This window comes from Panthera tigris, chromosome B2, assembly GCF_018350195.1.
Source record: "Panthera tigris isolate Pti1 chromosome B2, P.tigris_Pti1_mat1.1, whole genome shotgun sequence".
In the NCBI taxonomy this organism is placed as follows: domain Eukaryota; kingdom Metazoa; phylum Chordata; class Mammalia; order Carnivora; family Felidae; genus Panthera; species Panthera tigris.
Window position 1 is genome coordinate 24767026 of NC_056664.1, and position 17637 is coordinate 24784662.

Consider the following 17637-nt stretch of genomic DNA (forward strand, 5'->3'; position numbering starts at 1 on the left):
TAAACATACCTGGGGGCTCCTTTGGGGGCACTTTACTGAAGCAGAGGGTGACCGGGACGAGTCTCCTTAGCTGCTGGTCTGCCTGAGGTCTTATGATAACCTCTACTTCCCCAGGTCGATCCCCCTGCCCCCCGCCCCAGTGTGTGAATTATATGGATAATTAGCTCAGTTCTCATGACACATCCTTTGGAAAGGCTCCCAAAGCCAGCAAGTTTGAAGGCCCTGAGCCAGACGGCCTGCCTTTCAGGCTTCTCTTTGCCCCCCAGATTCTCACATTGATTTCGGATATGGAGATAGCTTTGTATTGTTTCAGCATGGCAGAGTTTTCCTTGGATTTGCTATTTGGGTGTGGATGTTGTTGTATTTTTTGATTTACCAAATGAATGCCTGAATCAGGAAAGCTTAGATGCAGGAACAGCAGTTTATTGTTGACTTACGTCCTTGCGGGAACAAGGCTGACCATGAGAGCCCCAGAGCTGGCCCTCCCCTCTGTGCTCCCCCCCACACACACCCCCTCCACCCCTGCTCTAGGTCTCACTCTGGTCAGGTGACACAGCTCAGGTGTGTGACCCCAAGCAGGTAGATTGGCTGGAATTGTCCCCCCACCCCCACCCCACCCCGTAGCATAGTACTTTTTCTATTCTTGTCTTTTTCTTTTCCTTTTTTTTTTTTTTTTTTTTTGGTGAGAATTACAATGCATAGTATAGTGTCCAGCAATAGTTAGTCCTTCCTATACTCTAGTTGTTACTGTTACCCTCAGCGTCAGCACTTCTGGCAAGGGTTGTAGCCAGCTGGGAGGCCCCAGGATATGGTAGTGAAAACACCTTGCCTGGAGCAGAGGCGGGGGTGAGTGTGAGGCACCAGACTTACTTTGCACACGCAGCCAGGCTCTGTCCTCTCTGTGCTCACGCTCTGGATCCGTTCTGGGTTCGTGATGCGGAGACACGTAGCATGCGTCTGAAGATGGAGCATCTACAAGTGAGAAAGGTTTAGGAAGAAAGTGATTATCAGGGAGAAAAGAAGATCCAGAGGGACAGGATGGCTGCTCAGGTATCTGAGGGGGACTAGAACTGGGTGTTAGCCAGGCTGCTGGTAGAGGTAGGGGCGGTGGAGGTGATCAGGACGGGGACCAGTGGTTGGCTTTGTACTGGAACTGTTGGCACTACCTCCTGGGCTAGAGTCCTGTCCAGTGGAGACCTCCTGCCAGGGCTGGGCTGGCACCCCCTGGAGGGGAGGAGATGGGGCACTGGGACCAGAGGAAGGCGTGACCTTAATTCTTTGTTCCGGTCCTAGATTCTCTGCCTGGGGGCAAGCTGGTACTGACCCCAACTGCACTACCTGAGTTTTGGGGCGCAATCCCAGGGGAACCCCTTTTCCTTTCTTAGATCCTTTTAAGTCCAGGGAAATTGTTCACGGAGTAAAACACATAACAGTAATGTAAGAGAAGATTCTACCTTATTTCTATGCAGGTTTATTATTTGCATAAAAACATTGTCTGGATATACAAACTGTAAATACAAAAGGTAACCAGGTGCATGTATTCTATTGGAAATGCCAGGTTTTCTCAGTATAATTCCCCATCAGATTCCCTCGCTTGAAATTTATTGAAATAGTTCTGGGCTGGGCTAGATCTGGGCTCTCTACTTTTATTAAAAAGCTTTGTGAGGAAATCTGGGTTTCAGAGCTCACGCTGGCAGCCGGCTGGTAGCTCTTATAAATGTCTGACTGAACACCCTCATGGGGTGTGAAAGCCTTGGCCCCTACTTGCATTTTTGAATCTGCATGCAATTAAAGGGATGTTGAGCCCTTTTTCTTAGTCCCCCAAGTACTGCAGTGGAGGAAAATGTTTATGTGGAGAGAGTGTGCTTTTTTCTCCCTTGTGCACATGCACTGTGGTGTTAAGCTCGGCAACCGTCCGTGGGCCTTGAATATTTCACAGAGACACATGCGCAGAGATACTTAAAGCCCTGCATGGGTAGAGGCACAGTGCTTACTAATTTACCTTCCTGGCCTCCTCTCTGGGCAGGGCTGACCACCCCGTCCTTTCTTGGGCCCCAGCCTGAGAAGATGGAGACAGCTGCTTCCTGTGGATATTATCTCTGGGTGACCAAGGGGTTCCTTTTGCCTTTTCTACACCTTCTACCCAGTGGGGCTGGGTCTTTAAGTTGAATTCCCTCTGCATAATACTTGTGTGGTTCAGAGTTTCCTGACCGTGGCCAAGGTTTCCTGCCTATTACATCCCTTACATCTGGGAAGGTTTAACATGTTAAAGCATCAGCTTGTAGAATCTCTGATTGACCATTTGGGGCTCTTGGACTATTCTGATTTTTGTTTTTTTAATAGCACCAATATCAGGCTTTGTGAAGTCATCTGGTCACCACTGCAGCAAGAAATTCTATTTCCAAAATAGTCAGGTGATCTTTGATTCCTGACTACTGTGAAGTCAACATTTTGATTTCACATTCATCCATTCAGTGAGTATCCGCTGAGTACCTACCATGTGCCAGGAATTAGTCTAGGTGGTGGGGACACAGCAGTGATCAAAAGAGACAAAAAAAAAAAAAAATTCCCTGCCTTCATGACTCTCATTCTCTTGTTGGGATAAATCTAATAATAAACAAGAAAGACAAATAAATAATATGTTAGATAGTAATAAGTATTCAGAAGAAAAAAGCAAGGAAAGGGCCTATGACCTCTAAGGGGAAGAGTTAACTTTCAGATAAGGTTCTCCAGAAAATCTCAAAGGAAATGAACTTTGAGTCGAGACCTGAAGGAAGGGAGGGAACAAGCCATTTTGTCAATACCTGGGGAAGAAAGCATTCCAGACAGAGGTGAGAAGTGCAAAGGCCCTGAGGCCAGCATGTGCCTGATGGCTTCAAGAAGTGAAGAGGCAGCCCTCATGGCTGGAGTGGAGAGTAGGATATGGAGAGTAGGTGACCAGAGAGGAGGGAATGGGCAGATCTGGGAATACTCTGGCCGCTGAGAAAGACTGGAGGTGGGCAAGGGAGAGTCAAGGAGATGGGAGACAGGTGCTAGGGCATCCTGCCAGGTGCAGCAGAGCAGGTGTAAGAAGTGGTCAAACACTGATGTGTGTGGAAGGGAGAGAGATGAGATTTACTGAGAGACCAGAGGTGGGGGGTACGGGAGGGTCAGGGCCACACCACAGCGTTCAGTGTGAGAAGTAGAATAGCCATTTCCTGGAATGGGGGAGCCTGCAGGAGGGCTGGTGTTGGGGCCCAGCTTGAGTGTGGTATTTGAGCATTTTCTCTAAATAAAGCCCATCATTGAGGGCCTGGCTGTGCTGCTAGCATACAGGCCCGAATTCACTTGTATCACCAAGGACGTTAATCTACCTGCATATCGCAGACGGTCTATTCTTCAGTTTGAGATCTGAGGAATGGAGTTAAGGCATCCAGGACAGCAGCAGAAAGGGCTGGCCATGGATCCACTTGCCCAGCTCGCACAAGCCTGACTGTGCCCCCAGGCCCTAAGCCTGCATGCTTATTCTCATGTGGACTGCGGGGGCAAAGGTCTGTGCTACCCTGAAACTAAAGGGGAGATCACCACCTGATGCAGGGGCAAAGCCACTGACTTTACTTTCTTAGTGAAAGTGGCTGAAAAAAGGTTAGAGGCCACACAGGTCCCAGGCAGCAGACCAGAGACAGAAAGCCCACCTCTGCCTAGCCCAGTGGACCCTTGCAGCGTGGTTCTCAGTGGTGTGGGTCTGACACAGCTCCCCAGGCCCCATGCATGGCTTCACTTTAGGGCATCCTGCCCCTTCTGACTGGGGCAACTTCACTTCTCACAGGGATTTGGGGTGTTTTTGATTCACAGATGTATTTTTGAATCTCTTCTATGTATAGGGCGCCGGGGCTGGTGTGCTTTTCCCAGGCCCCCGGGGTATGCTGTGCCGCCCTAGCCCAGCACCAGGACCTCCGCCTCCTTGTAACTTGTTCTCTCCTCTCTGCCTTCTGTTTTCTCTTTCTTCCCCAAATGTGCACCCTGCTGCCACCCAGCCTCTGCTGTGATTTCCTTTTCCAGTGCTCCAGGGCCCTCTCCTTTCTCTTTAAGTGGCCACGTGGCTGAATTTGGTTCTTGGTCCTGTGATCTTATCCCATCAGATCTCAGACTGTGCTGTGGGCCCCCGGTGACCTGACCTAACCTCTCAGCTGGAGAAGGAGCCAGCCAGAAACTTACACAGGTGGTTAGGTAGCTTGCTTCTAGGTCACGGTGACTTTCCGCCCAATTTCCAGGGAGAAATTTGGCCTGCTTCTTGAGCAGACAGCATTGTGAACCTACTGGTGGCATCTTGGCTGCCCTTGAACCAGCCCCCTGGAGACACAGGTCCCCTTCCCTTTTAAAACAAGTCTGGGCCTCCTGTGTCTCTGCTGTCTGTTTTTACAGACACTTTTCCAAACGGTGAAAGATGTTTCTGTGTTGTGAAGAGTCAAGTAAAAGGAAGATTCAAAGTGCTAGTGGATGGTGACAGTGCCACGCAAAGTTACTGAAATAATGGGCATTTGATTGGGGTGCCTGGGTGGCTCAGTTGGTTAAGCGTCTGACTTCAGCTTGGGTCATGATCTCACAGCTCATGAGTTCGAGCCCCATGTTGGGCTCTATATTGACAGCTCAGAGCCTGGAGCCTGCTTTGGATTCTGTGGTCTCCGTCTCTCTCTGCCCCTCCCCCACTCACACTCTGTCTCTGTCTCTCTCTCTCTCAAAATAAGTATTTAAAAAATAAAAAAAAATAATAATTTGATCAGTTTGCCACTTCTCAGTGAAGCTCCGTGTGGAGGGGGGTGGGATTCGGGAGAGTGAGGACAGGCTAGGAGTATGAACCCAATATGCATTTTACCCTCATGGCCTCCCCGACAGACGTTGGCCATGGCCCACTCTTTGTGTGTCCTTGGGAGGGAGTGGGAGAGACAGTAAACTGAAGTGAGTCCTCATCAGTAGTTGGTTGCTGGTCCACTGAATCCATGGAAATAGCTTTTTATTGGTGTTTGTGTTCACGTTTACTTTTTTGGGTGACAGTAGGCATCCACTGGACACTTTTGGTCGTCATCACTGAAACATGGACCCCGTGTCCTGGAACGGGTCTGGGAAGCTCCCCGGGGCCGCTTCATCTGCATCCTCTCTTTGATTGATGGGTGGGGCAGGGACGACGTGGGGGCGAAGGTGTCCATGCCCCATCCTTTCCTGGCCAGGCTGCAGCCTCCCTTAAATGGTGAGAGCACAGATGTGTCACGCCCGGCACAGACCCATGTGCGGGGATGATCGTATTCTCCAGACAGACTCCTCCAGTCCACCCTCCTCACCCCACCCCCTAAACTGAGTCATGACTGTGGACAGAGCCACTTAGCTCTTTGGCTGATTTACACTGGCAAGTTTTCATATTTGTCTTAAGAACAAAACATCTTAATCACCCTTTGCAGGTACGTAACTTAGAATCAGCAGGAAAAATATGATGCATGGCAATTCGACAGAGGGTAGAGAGGGAGGAGGGAAGGAATAACATGTGATTAAAGCTTTTACCTAGAGAATCTGAATCCCACCAGAAGCCCCTCCTGTGTCCTTCAGGAGAAAATCCCCAAGGCCCTGCAAGATTGAGGACCCACCTGGGGACAGAGGGTCCAGGTGGGAGAGGTCAGGGTCATAGTGACTCACCTATGGATACAGCAGTGTCACCGTGGAAGAGGATCAGGCTGAGTGGTTGAAGGCATTGGCTTTGGAACCAGATGGGTGAAGATTCAGACTCTGGCTCTGTCACCTGCTACTTGCTGGATGACTTCAGGCAAGCTGCTTGGTTCCTCAAGCCCCACTGCCTGACCGATGAAAGAGCAGTACTGATATCCACAGGCAGGCTGCTGGAGTACCGAAGCAGTGACAGCCACAAAGTACCCAGCACCTTGGTGGACACTGGAGAGCTGCTTTGGACTCAGGACCATGTGTCCCTGAAGCTTCTGCCCTTTGCTCTCGAACACACAGCCTTCCCTCACTGAGAGTCAACCAGATGGGCAAGTGCGAGTATCATTGCCCGGTCTGCTGCCCCTGACAGCGTCCTCTCCAGGTGTGGCTCTTCGTCCTCATGTCCCTAGGAGGCAGGGATGTTGATAGCCCCTGCCTAGGCTAAAGAGAGCCCACAAAGGGGGTCACCGAAATTACCTCAGTGGGATGCTTACAGACCAGGTCTGTGGCTTTGCTTATCCAGAAACTAGAATTTGGTGTTTGACATGGGTCATGCTTGGGGACTGTGCTCCAGGGGGCGGTTTTACAGGGGGCAGATTAGGGTGGACTCCTAGGGCAGGTATATGTATTAACCGTAAGAAATAGAACTGCCAAGTGGGTAGAGTTGGGACCAGAGCCTGCATAGGAGGCCACGGCTCCCCATTGCCTGCCACAGGGCAAACCCTTAATGCAGTTTGTAAGGGCCTACTTGTCTCAGTCCTCACCTTCCAGCCTCCTTAGGGCCTCTACACTTCCTGACCCTGTTCCGTGTTCCTGTCCTCCCTCCCTGCCTCCTGTATCTGCTCACCCTTCAGGCTTCCTTGCCTAGAGAGGGTGGTCTCCCTGCTGGGAGTCTTCCCAGCCCCCCCATGTGACACCCTACTCTTTGTGTCCAGTGTTTGCCACAGCTCCGTTCTCCTGGCTCTCAGGAAAACTCTGGGGATCTAGGGGTGCCACGGCACCCCCACCTGACAGGGTGCCTGGCCAGTCAGTACTTCAGCATGTGTGGGTAAATACATGCTTCCTGTTTTGTGAGTGTGGCATGGGATGGGGTGCCCTGAATACCTTTGTTGGTTGAAGACAGACTGGCCGAGTGAGTGGATCTTAAACTCATGAAGTGTGAAGTTCAGGAAGGGAACTGTGCTTTTATTGGGGGAGAATAATGAAGAGGCCCAGGGAAGGAGGGATTGGGAAAGGGCACAGTAGAGACCAGTACGTTTAAGTCAAGCACTCACTCTCTTGTGCTGGTAAAAGGATGTGTCACTCAAGGGAGCACCTCCCAGGTGCAAGAAGAAGCAAAGGAAGGAGGGTCTTCTTCTCTCAGCCCCTTCTTCGATCCTCAGGGAAGTGCTATTTCTTCTCTGCCTCTCTGTGTCCTCCTCCTCCTTTCTGTCCCCTGCTTTTCATTCTTGGAAAGATGCAGGGAAGAAATTAATGCCCATCAGGATTCCCACTCTTACAGCAGGTGTGAGCATCACTGAACTAGAGCAGCCTATAAGAGGGAGGGTAGGTACCACCATCAGCTGGGAGCGAGGGACAGACAGGGTTTCTGTCCTTCCAGAAATGCTGTGCAATACCCCACACATGGGAACAAGGAGACCTGCATAGAGTAACCACGGGCTCCCAGGGAATTAGAACTTCCACTGAGATGCTTAAGTACGCACAGAATAACCAGCTGGGTCACACTGTCAGGCAAATCATTATTTACTTGCCACTTCTTGAATGTTGAGTACCTACCTAGAAAACAGGCACTTAGGAAATGAGCACTGAAAATTTCCCTTAGAAGATTTATAATATTTTGCTTCTAAAACTCATAAGCAACCTTTAAAGAATACCTACTCCTATGCTCCCAGGATGACTCTGCATTCCTCACCTCACCCGAGCAATCTGCCTTGCTGTACAGTGTGTTCATGGACACATTTTTTTTAAATGGAAAAGGACCTCTTTAAATGTAATTTATTATTTGAGTCAGTTTGAAAGGTCACTTTACAGAAAATTTCCGTAGGGCTGTATTCTGAGAATCTCCTCTAAGAGACTTGTGTTCTTAGGGTAATGAGCACTTCTTAATGTGCTTTGAAAAGGACGTTCTTCCTTCCCAATTGACCCAAGAGGCACCTTGTCTTTATTTCTGGAATGATGGAAGATGGCACTCAGGTTAGATTCCGACCTCTGAAGCCCAGCCCCCCGGGGAAGCCTGGCTCAGTTATCAGAGGAGTTCATCCCAAAGCCTCCACTTACTGAAACAGTGGGACTTTGGACCCACGTTTCTGAGGTTAGGAAACTGGTTTGTTTACATTAGCTCTTACTGATAAGTCTTTGTGCTGACCCTGAAATGTTCAGTTTGGGTTCCAAGAATAAGTCAGGTGTTTATGATTGCATGAAGAGGTTAATCCTGAAAGGTGACAGAATCACATTTTCTGTTCTCAATTTTCAGTGCCAAACTAGTTTAGAAATAAAGGGCACCCTGGCTGCTCTAGGCTGATTTTTGGCCACCAAATGTATGTTAAATTGGCGCACTGTAATTTACATATAATCATATTATCAGTCTTTCGGATTCAAATCTCTATTTTAGGATAATCTGGTTAAAATCTCCACATCACAAACTGTGTAGATTGTAATTTTACAAATTGAGGTTATATTAAGTGATTATGCTTTATCAGAAATTAGAAAAATTGCCAGGGGCCGTGAAGTTTTCTGAGTCACCTTCCTAACAACTAAAACATGCAGGTGGACGATTATCTTTCTATCCTCACTGGATTAAATCCCGTGGGTTCCACAGAGTGCTGGCCCCCTCTGCTGGCTAGTTCTGGAATGACATTCTCAGTACCAATAGATAATAAAGTTTTCCATCCGGCTGTGCAAAATCACAGCCGTTGGCCCGCCTGCAGTTTTTGTTATCACCATCTCAGTACAACGGAGCCAAACAATATCTCCACAGAATTATCATTTCATCCACAATATTTGGAATAAAAACCTAAAAGTATTTACATTGTTGTACTTAAACATATTTTTGAAATAAGTTTTAAAATTGTTATTCACTGTAAACAGTTGCTATCTGGAGAAGCTTTAGCAGCCATTAAAAACCAAAGCTGTTGCGTCACAAAGGAAAAACACAACCGTTAGGGTAGAAAACAACCCCAATGCATAGAATTAGTCTGTTTGGGATGGGCTCAGTTCTTGGCCACCTGCCACAGAAAAGTAACGCAATGACCCACATGTGGGTTCTCTTCACTACTTCACTCATCAGCGCTTGTAGCATTTTGAGAATTTATAATAATTTTGAGTGTCGCCAGCAGGTGTCTAAGGTTTCCACCAGTTATGAAACAAACCTGAAAGGAAACCAGTGAGTATGAAACAATTAGAAATTTTAAATTTTTTAAAATTAATTTATTTATTTTGAGAGAGGGAGAGAGAGAATCCCAAGCAGGCTCTGCACTGTCAGTGTGGAACCTGTTGTGGGGCTCAAACTCACGAAACCGTGCGATCATGACCCAAGCTGAAACCAGGAGTCATATGCTTAACCGAATGGGCCACCCAGGTACCCCAACAATTAGAAATTTTAAAATAAATACTTATTTCATTTTTGCACTGTGGCCGTTTGGGGTATGTCTTCTTAAAAATATTTTCCTAAAGCATTTCAGGTACCCATTGTTCAATGGGAGGCACTTTTAAAGCAGTCCAGAAGGGTGATGTCCAGGGCCCAGGACAGAAGGAAAATGCAGATGTCTGGCCAGGCAGCCAGGGGCTGCTTGGAGAGTGGTGACTCCTTCATGCCCGCATTTAGGGTGTTGGGAGACTTGCTGTGCTCTTAGCTCTGGTGGTGGCTGTTAGACGGCTTTCACCACATTCTGCTAGATCCATCATTTCATAAATTTCTGCCTTTTATTAGCTGAGGCCCCTGCTGGGGAAGAGGCCAGTGCTAGTTGTCACCCCGTGGATACATTTCTTCAGAGAGAGGGGGACGGCACCTTGAGGAAGCTGATCCAGATTGCCAGCGTGATTGTCTCCGGGAAGCCCTGAGAGAGAAGCAAATGATAAAATGTGCCCCCAGCAAAAGGCCCAGAGTTTAAAAAGTAATCATCTGTCCTTTCTGTTCTTGCAGTGAGGGATTCCAGCATCTTCCTTTCCCTGGTTAAATTTCCTCAGCCTCCTTTTGTTTGGAAACATGTTTACATTTCCAAGGAGGACCATCTGGCCGCCATTCGGAAACATAAAGACGGGTCAAAGGAAGCAGTGTGGTTCCACACACTTTCACAAATAAAATCGAGCCAGACTGGCCGGTGACTCACATGGTATGCCCCTTTGTTCTCAGGCAGCTCTCCTGTGAGGCCTGTGACCTAGAGCCGGCTGGCAGGAGGTTCTAGCTGGGGTCTGGCTGAGTGTGGTGCTGAGAAGCAGGAATTAGGGTCACTGCCCCGTGGGCAAGACAGAGCACACGCTTGGAAAATAACACATGCTTGACTTGTGTTCGCTAATACTAGACTTCTGTGCTCTCTTATGCAACTTTACTCAGTCAGCAAACGGCTAACAAACATGGATCCCCTGCTTGTGTCAGGCCCTGTGCTCAGTGATGATAAAGGTGAGATGAGCCACAGGCACGTCCTACCCTCAGTTTTGCACAGTGGGCTTGGGGAGACCCAGAGGTCGAGGAGCAGTCACAGTGCCAAGTAGCAAATACTGTGGTGGGGGAAGGTCAAGGGGTTTGGGTAGCATGGACCTTCTCGATGGTCATGAGAGTATGGGGATGGCAGGGCACAGAGCTGGGCAGGTGGGGTGGGGTTGGTCATGGAGGGTCTGTGCATTGAGCTCAGATACCCATACTTTTTCCAGTATCTTCATCAGGTTCTTCATCAGATACTTCCAGAGGGCTCTTCTGGTATTTCCTGCCTTTCTCCACTTCATTCTGGAAAATGGAATACTCTACCAGGAAGAGAGCATTGCCAGATAAAATACAGAACCCCCAGTTAACTTTGAATTTCAGATAAACAGCCAATAATTTTTCAGTAGAAGTCTATCCATACTATTGTATTATTCACTGCTTATCTGAAATTCCTATTTAACTAGTGTCCCATGTTTTATTTGCTAAACCCGACCATGCTTAAAAAAATCAGTATAGAAAAGAATGTATTTATCTGACTAAATCTTACCCTTTGAGGTCATAGACCCAACCAGGAGCTGAACATTAATGAAATCAAAGATGTAACCAAAACTATGTCATTAAGGCAAAAATGCAAGAATTGTAAACCTCTGTGCTAACTTAAGATTGTTAAATTATGATTTATATTCTATAAAATGGGTTTGAGTATGTTGCATGCATTGATTATATGAGAGGCTAATCTTCCTACAAATGTACGTACAGAATATTAAAATACAGCTACTGTGTCATAAACTTGATTGATTTAAAACTTATGTTCCAGAGGTAATCAAAGTTGTAATTTAGTAATAGTTTTGATTATCTTAGGATACAGACGCATTCAGTGGAGATGATTTATTTAATTGTCCTCTCTTTAAAAACAGTTTTGCAGTGGGTTTTGCATTGGCCCTCTTTTCCTGTGTAAACTCCCATGTGGTAAGCAGAAGATGAAAGCATTTTGGTACCAAGGGTGGCGGCACAGTGTGTGTGTGTGTGTGTGTGTGTGTGTGTGTGTGTGTGTGTGTTTCTAAGCAGGGAATTTAGGGCCTAGGGGAGAAGCATCCTGAGAATCTGGCACTATTTTCTTTCTTTTCCCTGCTTCCCACAATATGAAGGGTGGTGTGGTAGGGCCTGGTAACCCAAGGAGAAGGGGAGAAGGCCCGGTCCCTTTCTCTAGTGACTGCTGGGATGTCATACTGGGGTGTGTGTTCGAGTGGACAGAGGCTGTAGGTTTCTCAGCAGGTGAGTCACAGCCCACCCACCTCTGGGACTCCTCCCTGAACAGCTACAGGCTGGCCACCTGGGCCTGCATGGCTGAGGAGGTAGGCAGGGCCAGACGGCCCCTCTGATACCCAAGGTGGCCTGTACTTTAGGAAGTTGAGAGAACAATTCTCAGCCTTGACTACAAGTTGTCCCTGACTCAGGCTGATGTGAGGGATCCCCCTGCTACCACCCAGGCTTTTAGAAATGTCCTCACTCATGTTTGGGGGTGTCCCTGGCTCCAAGAAATGTATGTTCTGGTTGTCTTATTTTAATCATATAGTTCAGGCAATTAATTTTATCATGATGTAGTCTTAGTCAATGACTTGCCTGAAAAACAAACAACCCTTTTGGGGCACCTGGGTGGCTCAGTTGGCTCAGTTGGTTAAGCGCTTGACTCTTGGGTTTTGGCTCAGGTCATGATCTCGTGGTTCATGAGTTCGAGCCCCACACAGCAAAGAGCCTGATTGGGATTCTCTCTCCCTCTCTCTCTGCCCCTCCCCCACTCACTCTTTCAAAATGAATAAACTTAAAAAATTAAAAAACAAAGCAAAACAACAAAAAAAAGAACCTGTCTCCTGCAAAGCAAAACCAAACCAGAAATGAAAAACTTAGATTCAGCAGGTGACAACAGTTCTGGGGTTCTGGCGTCTGGTTTGGTCATGACTCAGGGACAGTCATGCTGGGTCACACGAAGTATGGAGAAGAGGCCAGTGCCCATGGGAATCTCCTATTCCCCTGTCTCTAGGACCCCGATGTGGAGAAACTGAAAGGGGAAGGTTTGTGTCCTTTACTGTTCCTGGGGAGAGGGAAACGTACCCCGGACCTCCAGGCTGCCAGCTGTAGTATTTTACAAACAAAGGACTATACTTTCTAACAGCCCCTTGGGACTTCTGGTAAGTGTAACAAGGATAGATGTTCAGATTCCTGAAAAGTGCTGTGAGTCATACCCACTTTGGGTTTTTCTGGTTAAAGTTCTGATTTTTCCCCTTCCAAACCCAGCATTTAAATGACTTGCCTAAATATGGGCTCCATTTACATATGCCCTGCAGTGAGGTCAGCTGAGGCTGGCAGGGCAAGCCCTTCCACTGTGTGGTTGGGGGTAGGCAGGTCCTGGGGAGCCTCCCCTGGCTGTGGCCACCACGCTGGCAGGGGCTGAGTGGTCCCCAGCCAAGCTGTGGCCTTCTCCAGGGTGTTTACAGGGCTGGCCCAGACTGTCCCATTCAGAGGAGACTTTGATATGTGGCTTACACCTTCCTTTCCCACTCATTCCACTGTCCCCAGCCTGCCTGACTTCTTTTGGATTGACATTGTCCACTTCGGCACATGTGTAAATCATTCAATGGGTCACTGAAACTCAAAATGAGGTTTAGAGGAGGGCTTTCAGGGTAGGACTAAGGAAATAATCCCAGACATCTTTTATGGAGGATGGCACAGGGCATCCTTGTCATGGGATGCCTGTTGTTCTGTATTTAACTTAGGGGCACAGTTCTTGGTCTGACTTTTTGGCTTTAAGGCATTTCTGTCTCAATTCTAGGACTGGTCGCCATAAAGGATGCGCATGATATAGAGACCAGGCTCAATGAAGTGGAGAAGTTGCTGAAAACCATCATAAGCATGCCGTGCAAAGTAAGTAGCACCTGGGCTGGGCTGGAGGTGGGAGGTCAGGACACATCTGGCCAGCTGCCCCCTCCCTGGGGGGGTAGAAATAGCCAGGGGAAAGGAAGACTTTTGTGGGGTGTTATGACTCCATTGTTTTCTCCTTGGGGAAGAAGCGGGAATGAAGGGCCGAGGAGGCATCGAGTAGGAAGAGGCAAGGTCCTTCCATTGCCGTGGTCTTTGCTCTCTTGCCTCCACTCAGAAGCCCACTCGTCTTGCAGCGGGTGTTTTGGAAGAGGGTGTATGGGAGCCAAGAAGAGTGTTAGTAGATGAAGTTTGCAAGCTTCATGTGGGGTCATGAGGAAGAACCTGGACTCTAGTCAGGCAGTCACCACTTGACTACCATAGCATCCGTTTCCTCACCTGTGAACAGGGAAAGTCGACACACCGCAGTTTATTGTACAGTGAAGGGACCTGTGTGCGGAACACTGGCACATACCAAGCGCTCAGAAAAACTCACCAGCGTTTCCATTAACCCCATCCTATCTGTCCCTGGGGCCTTGCATTTTTGCCACGTGGGGCCCAAAGTAAATGAAGAGTGTGCCATTATTGAAGCCTCATCAGTGTGGTCAGTCCTGCAGAGCGTCTGAACAGTACGGGGACGTTAACATCAGGTGAGGCTGCCATGATGGAGGATGAAGTTTTAGTAATTAATGTACTTACTCCCAGTATTCTAGGTCAGAAGTTGTGCTCACCTTCTTTGAAAGATCTCCTTTGGATCAGGTGTTAAAAAATGACAATGTCCATAAAATTCAACCCAGCTTTCAAAGCCCAGTGAAAATATCAGGTAAGAGCTACAGGGAAGGCATGGCGGGGGGCAGGTGCTGCTGTTGATGGGTGCGGTTTCCCAGAAGCCCTTCCAGTTCAGTGTCTGTGTGGTGGGCATCCCCTTCTAGGGGATCCAGAATAGTGGGTATACGCTGTGGCCTGATTTTCATGACACACTGCGTTTTCTACCTACTGACCTGCATTTACACTTTTCCTGTTTCCAAAGTGAGTAACATGGCATGTAAATTGGAACTTACCTAAGAAATAACATAACGAGAGGCCCGAGAGGGTGGCTCAGCTGGTTAAGTGTCTGACTCCTGGTTTCGGATCAGGTTATGATCTCACGGTTCATGGGTTTGAGCCCCGAGTCAGCCTCCACACTGAGAGTGCAGAGCCTGCTTGGGATTCTCTCTCTCCCTGTCTCTGCCCCTCCCCTACTTACTCACTCTCTCTTTCTATCAAAATAAAGACACTTAAAAAAAAAGATATGATGAAAACATTAATAAGGCTTTTTGAAGCGAACTACTGTAATCGGGAGCCTAGCGTGCTAAAATAAGATGGTTTCTGTAAGGTGGCAATGAATTTGGTTTTAGGGCACCCAGGACAAACAGGGAAGCCAGTTTGGGTATCACCAGTCTTGATGCCGGGCCATGCCTTCTAGCGCCGAACAGGCAGATGTCCCAGCAGCAGGAAGAGCGAATGGTCAGCTGGGAGGAGCTGCTGGCTGGCTCAGCTGTGGGGTGGATGGAAAGGGAGGGCGGGCCTGGACTTCACCCTGTTGGGTAGCTTTCTGAATCTAGGTCACACCTGTTGCTAGGACAGTAGACTTTTATTTTTGCAGTGCGATTGTGGTGAAGGCTGCTGAGGGGCATTTTGTGGGGAAAAGAGCTCTGTCCTGGGAGCCTCAGCTACGGGGCTCCCCCAGGCAGTGGATCTATTTCTGAATGGAGGAGGGAGGAGAGAAGAAGGAGCAGTGGAGGAGGAAGGCTCAGGAAGTTGATGAAGAAGAGTCCACAGATGAGAGCACATCTGAGCCCAGAGCTGGCTCATAAGAAGGCATGGGGGGTTCATGGTGATGGGGAGACATAGGACAAATCAGGATGGTGGCAGCCAATATCTTTGGTAGAAAAGTGTCCTTACTGAGCTATGTGTCACACAGCAGGGTTGAGATTCCTAGTTGTGTGCAGTGGCGGTGTGGACAGGATGGACAAGTCCTGGGGCCCTGGAGTGGAAAACACGTTTGGATATGGCTACATGTAAGCAGGATGGCTGTTAGGCCTGGGTTTGTTGGGGTCTGGTGCTTTTGATGTCTTCCTGTGTGTTCTTAAAAGAGCAGGGTTGTTTGGGCATCTCTCCTTAGCTGGCACCTGGCACCCAGAAACTCCTTTATAAGAGAAATGGCAGTCACTTATCTTGGTTGGGTGTCTACGGACCCCAGTCCTGCAGGGCACAACCAGGACTCCGGGAACCTAACTGTCAGTCATGTTGGGCTTTACTTGCTGTCACCGGGACTGTGGGCAAGTGTCTGTTCTTTAGCCCTGAGCAGAAAAGTCCCAGAACTGGTGTCTCTGTTTTGCCTTATTTCTTTCTGTTTTGAGCAAATAGGACAACAGAGAGCCACAGAACCCTTTCAGACCTTGTGTTGGTGGCTGAGCTGCATGGAGTTGCTTCTGATTCATTCCTGGAGTGCAGCAAGCTGGAACACTCCCTTTGTCTCCATGTCCTGTTTGTACCTGTGGCTTGGATAAACACAGAACCCATGTTTACCCTAAAGGGCTGAGAGTAATGAGGTGAAAATTAACAGGGGTAACTGTAGTGTCCCAGGTGAGATTTGAACTACATTCTCTGGGTCTATTTGTGAGGACTCAGGACAGGTTTCAGCCTGCAGGGACACGGCAGTAGGTGGAAGAAACTGGAACAATTTTGGCTCCACACAGAACGCTTTGTAACAACTGTGCTTGCCTAACAATGAAGTCTGTAAACATCTATTGTAAATCTGTGCTGAAAGACTTACACTCCGTGCAGAGGCCAGGGGGCCTATCAGAGGCATCCCTCTCAGGGTTAGCAGACTGTGAGAAGCCTCTCCACCCCTCCAGGGCTAAGATTCTCTGACTCCTGGGGATTTTATCCTGTTCATCAGCTCTGATCTATTGGGCACCAAGTCTGGGGCTTCTCCCTTGGAAGCTTCCCAGGCTTCCCATCTTTGCTCCAGGAGTAGCCAGCCCTCACTCTGTCTGAGTGAGTGCTTCTCACCATAAATTAGTGTGTACATGTGCAGGCAGTGAGGGGGCATTCCCCAGGAAGTAAGATGTACTTTCATTATTCACAGAGGGAGGAAACCAATCCAGTAAGACAATGAACTATAGTAAATTCAAAAATACTTTTCAGTGAAACTTCTACTTACAGTAACACAAACAGCCCTTTTGGGAACTAGTCTGCACAGGGGCAAGCCATATTATGCTGGCTGGTTCCCCTGTGTGGGTGTTTATGAATTCGGGGAGCCTCAGGCTCTGGAGAGCATGGCCAGCCTGGGAACATGCCCCAGGACACACCCTGAATACTGAGGTCGGTCATAACTCTGACTTCCTGGGCTCACCCATTTTCTCACGACCTTACACTCATGGTAAAGGCCAAGTGCCCTAGTCATTCCAGGCATGCCGGAGTCTGATCCTGTCACCATAGAACCCTTTGCTCCAGACCCTCAGCCTCCCCTCAGTGGGGCTTTGCAGGGCTGTGGGCCCCTGTCTTCCCTCTGTTCACACAAACTCTGCCTGTCTGTCACATCCTGCTAAATTCCATTCAGTGGTAAAAACCCACTAAATTGCACTCAGTCGTGAAAACATCCTTGCCTCCTGCGACTCACTGCACCCTTCCTCCTCCTCTCCTGTCTCATTTCTTAATGTCTTTTTATGCTGTGGATGTGGCATTTATGGAGGTGGCACCATGGGGGACAGGCACTTGACCTAGGCTGTCAGAGGCTTGCTTCCCTTTACGGGTAGGCGGGCACACAGCCTCTTCTTTCTCCTATTGAGACCGCCTTGTGGTCGGGGCTCCACTAGATGGCGCCAGGCGCTAGCAGTGTGGGAACCACGCCACATCCTGGGGCCCAGGAAAGGCAGTCAGGAAACTCTGTGGCCCCTTCAGCAATGCTTTGGGCCAGTACAGACTTAAACATTCTTCATCCTGTGTTAATCTAAATGTTTATGGAATAAAAAAAACGCTAAATGTTCTTTTCTACACTGTGGCTGTGTCTGTGCTTTTAAGCATAAACCCCAGCTGAGATCTGGCTACTTGGACTCATCAACATAAGCCATAAAAATCTAATTATTCAGGTTTGGGGGGCCTGGAAATGACCTATAATTTCATATTTCATTAACCAAACATCTGTACAATCTCAACTCTAACTTTTACCTTAAAAGGTTAGTCCGATTAGCCAATTAATAAAAAGGTGGTGCTTTGGATTTTGTTCTATTGCTGGACTACACTGAAAATATAACGGGAGAGAGGATTTAGATGGAGGGTGGCTACGCTATGAATGCTTTCAGGACTGAGCTAATGTCTGCTGAAAAAAGGAATGTATGAATTACTGA

General features: G+C 48.3%; 1 protein-coding gene across 1 annotated transcript in view; it reads left to right on the forward strand.

Moving 5' to 3' along the window:
• The window catches only part of PXDC1 (PX domain containing 1), a 29144-nt gene that overhangs the window by 1791 nt on the left and 9716 nt on the right, over positions 1 to 17637 (forward strand). Inside the window, exons 2-3 of the mRNA XM_042985838.1 lie at positions 13158 to 13249; positions 13949 to 14066. Coding sequence (XP_042841772.1) covers positions 13158 to 13249; positions 13949 to 14066 — 210 coding nt within the window. The remainder of the gene's footprint in view (positions 1 to 13157; positions 13250 to 13948; positions 14067 to 17637) is intronic.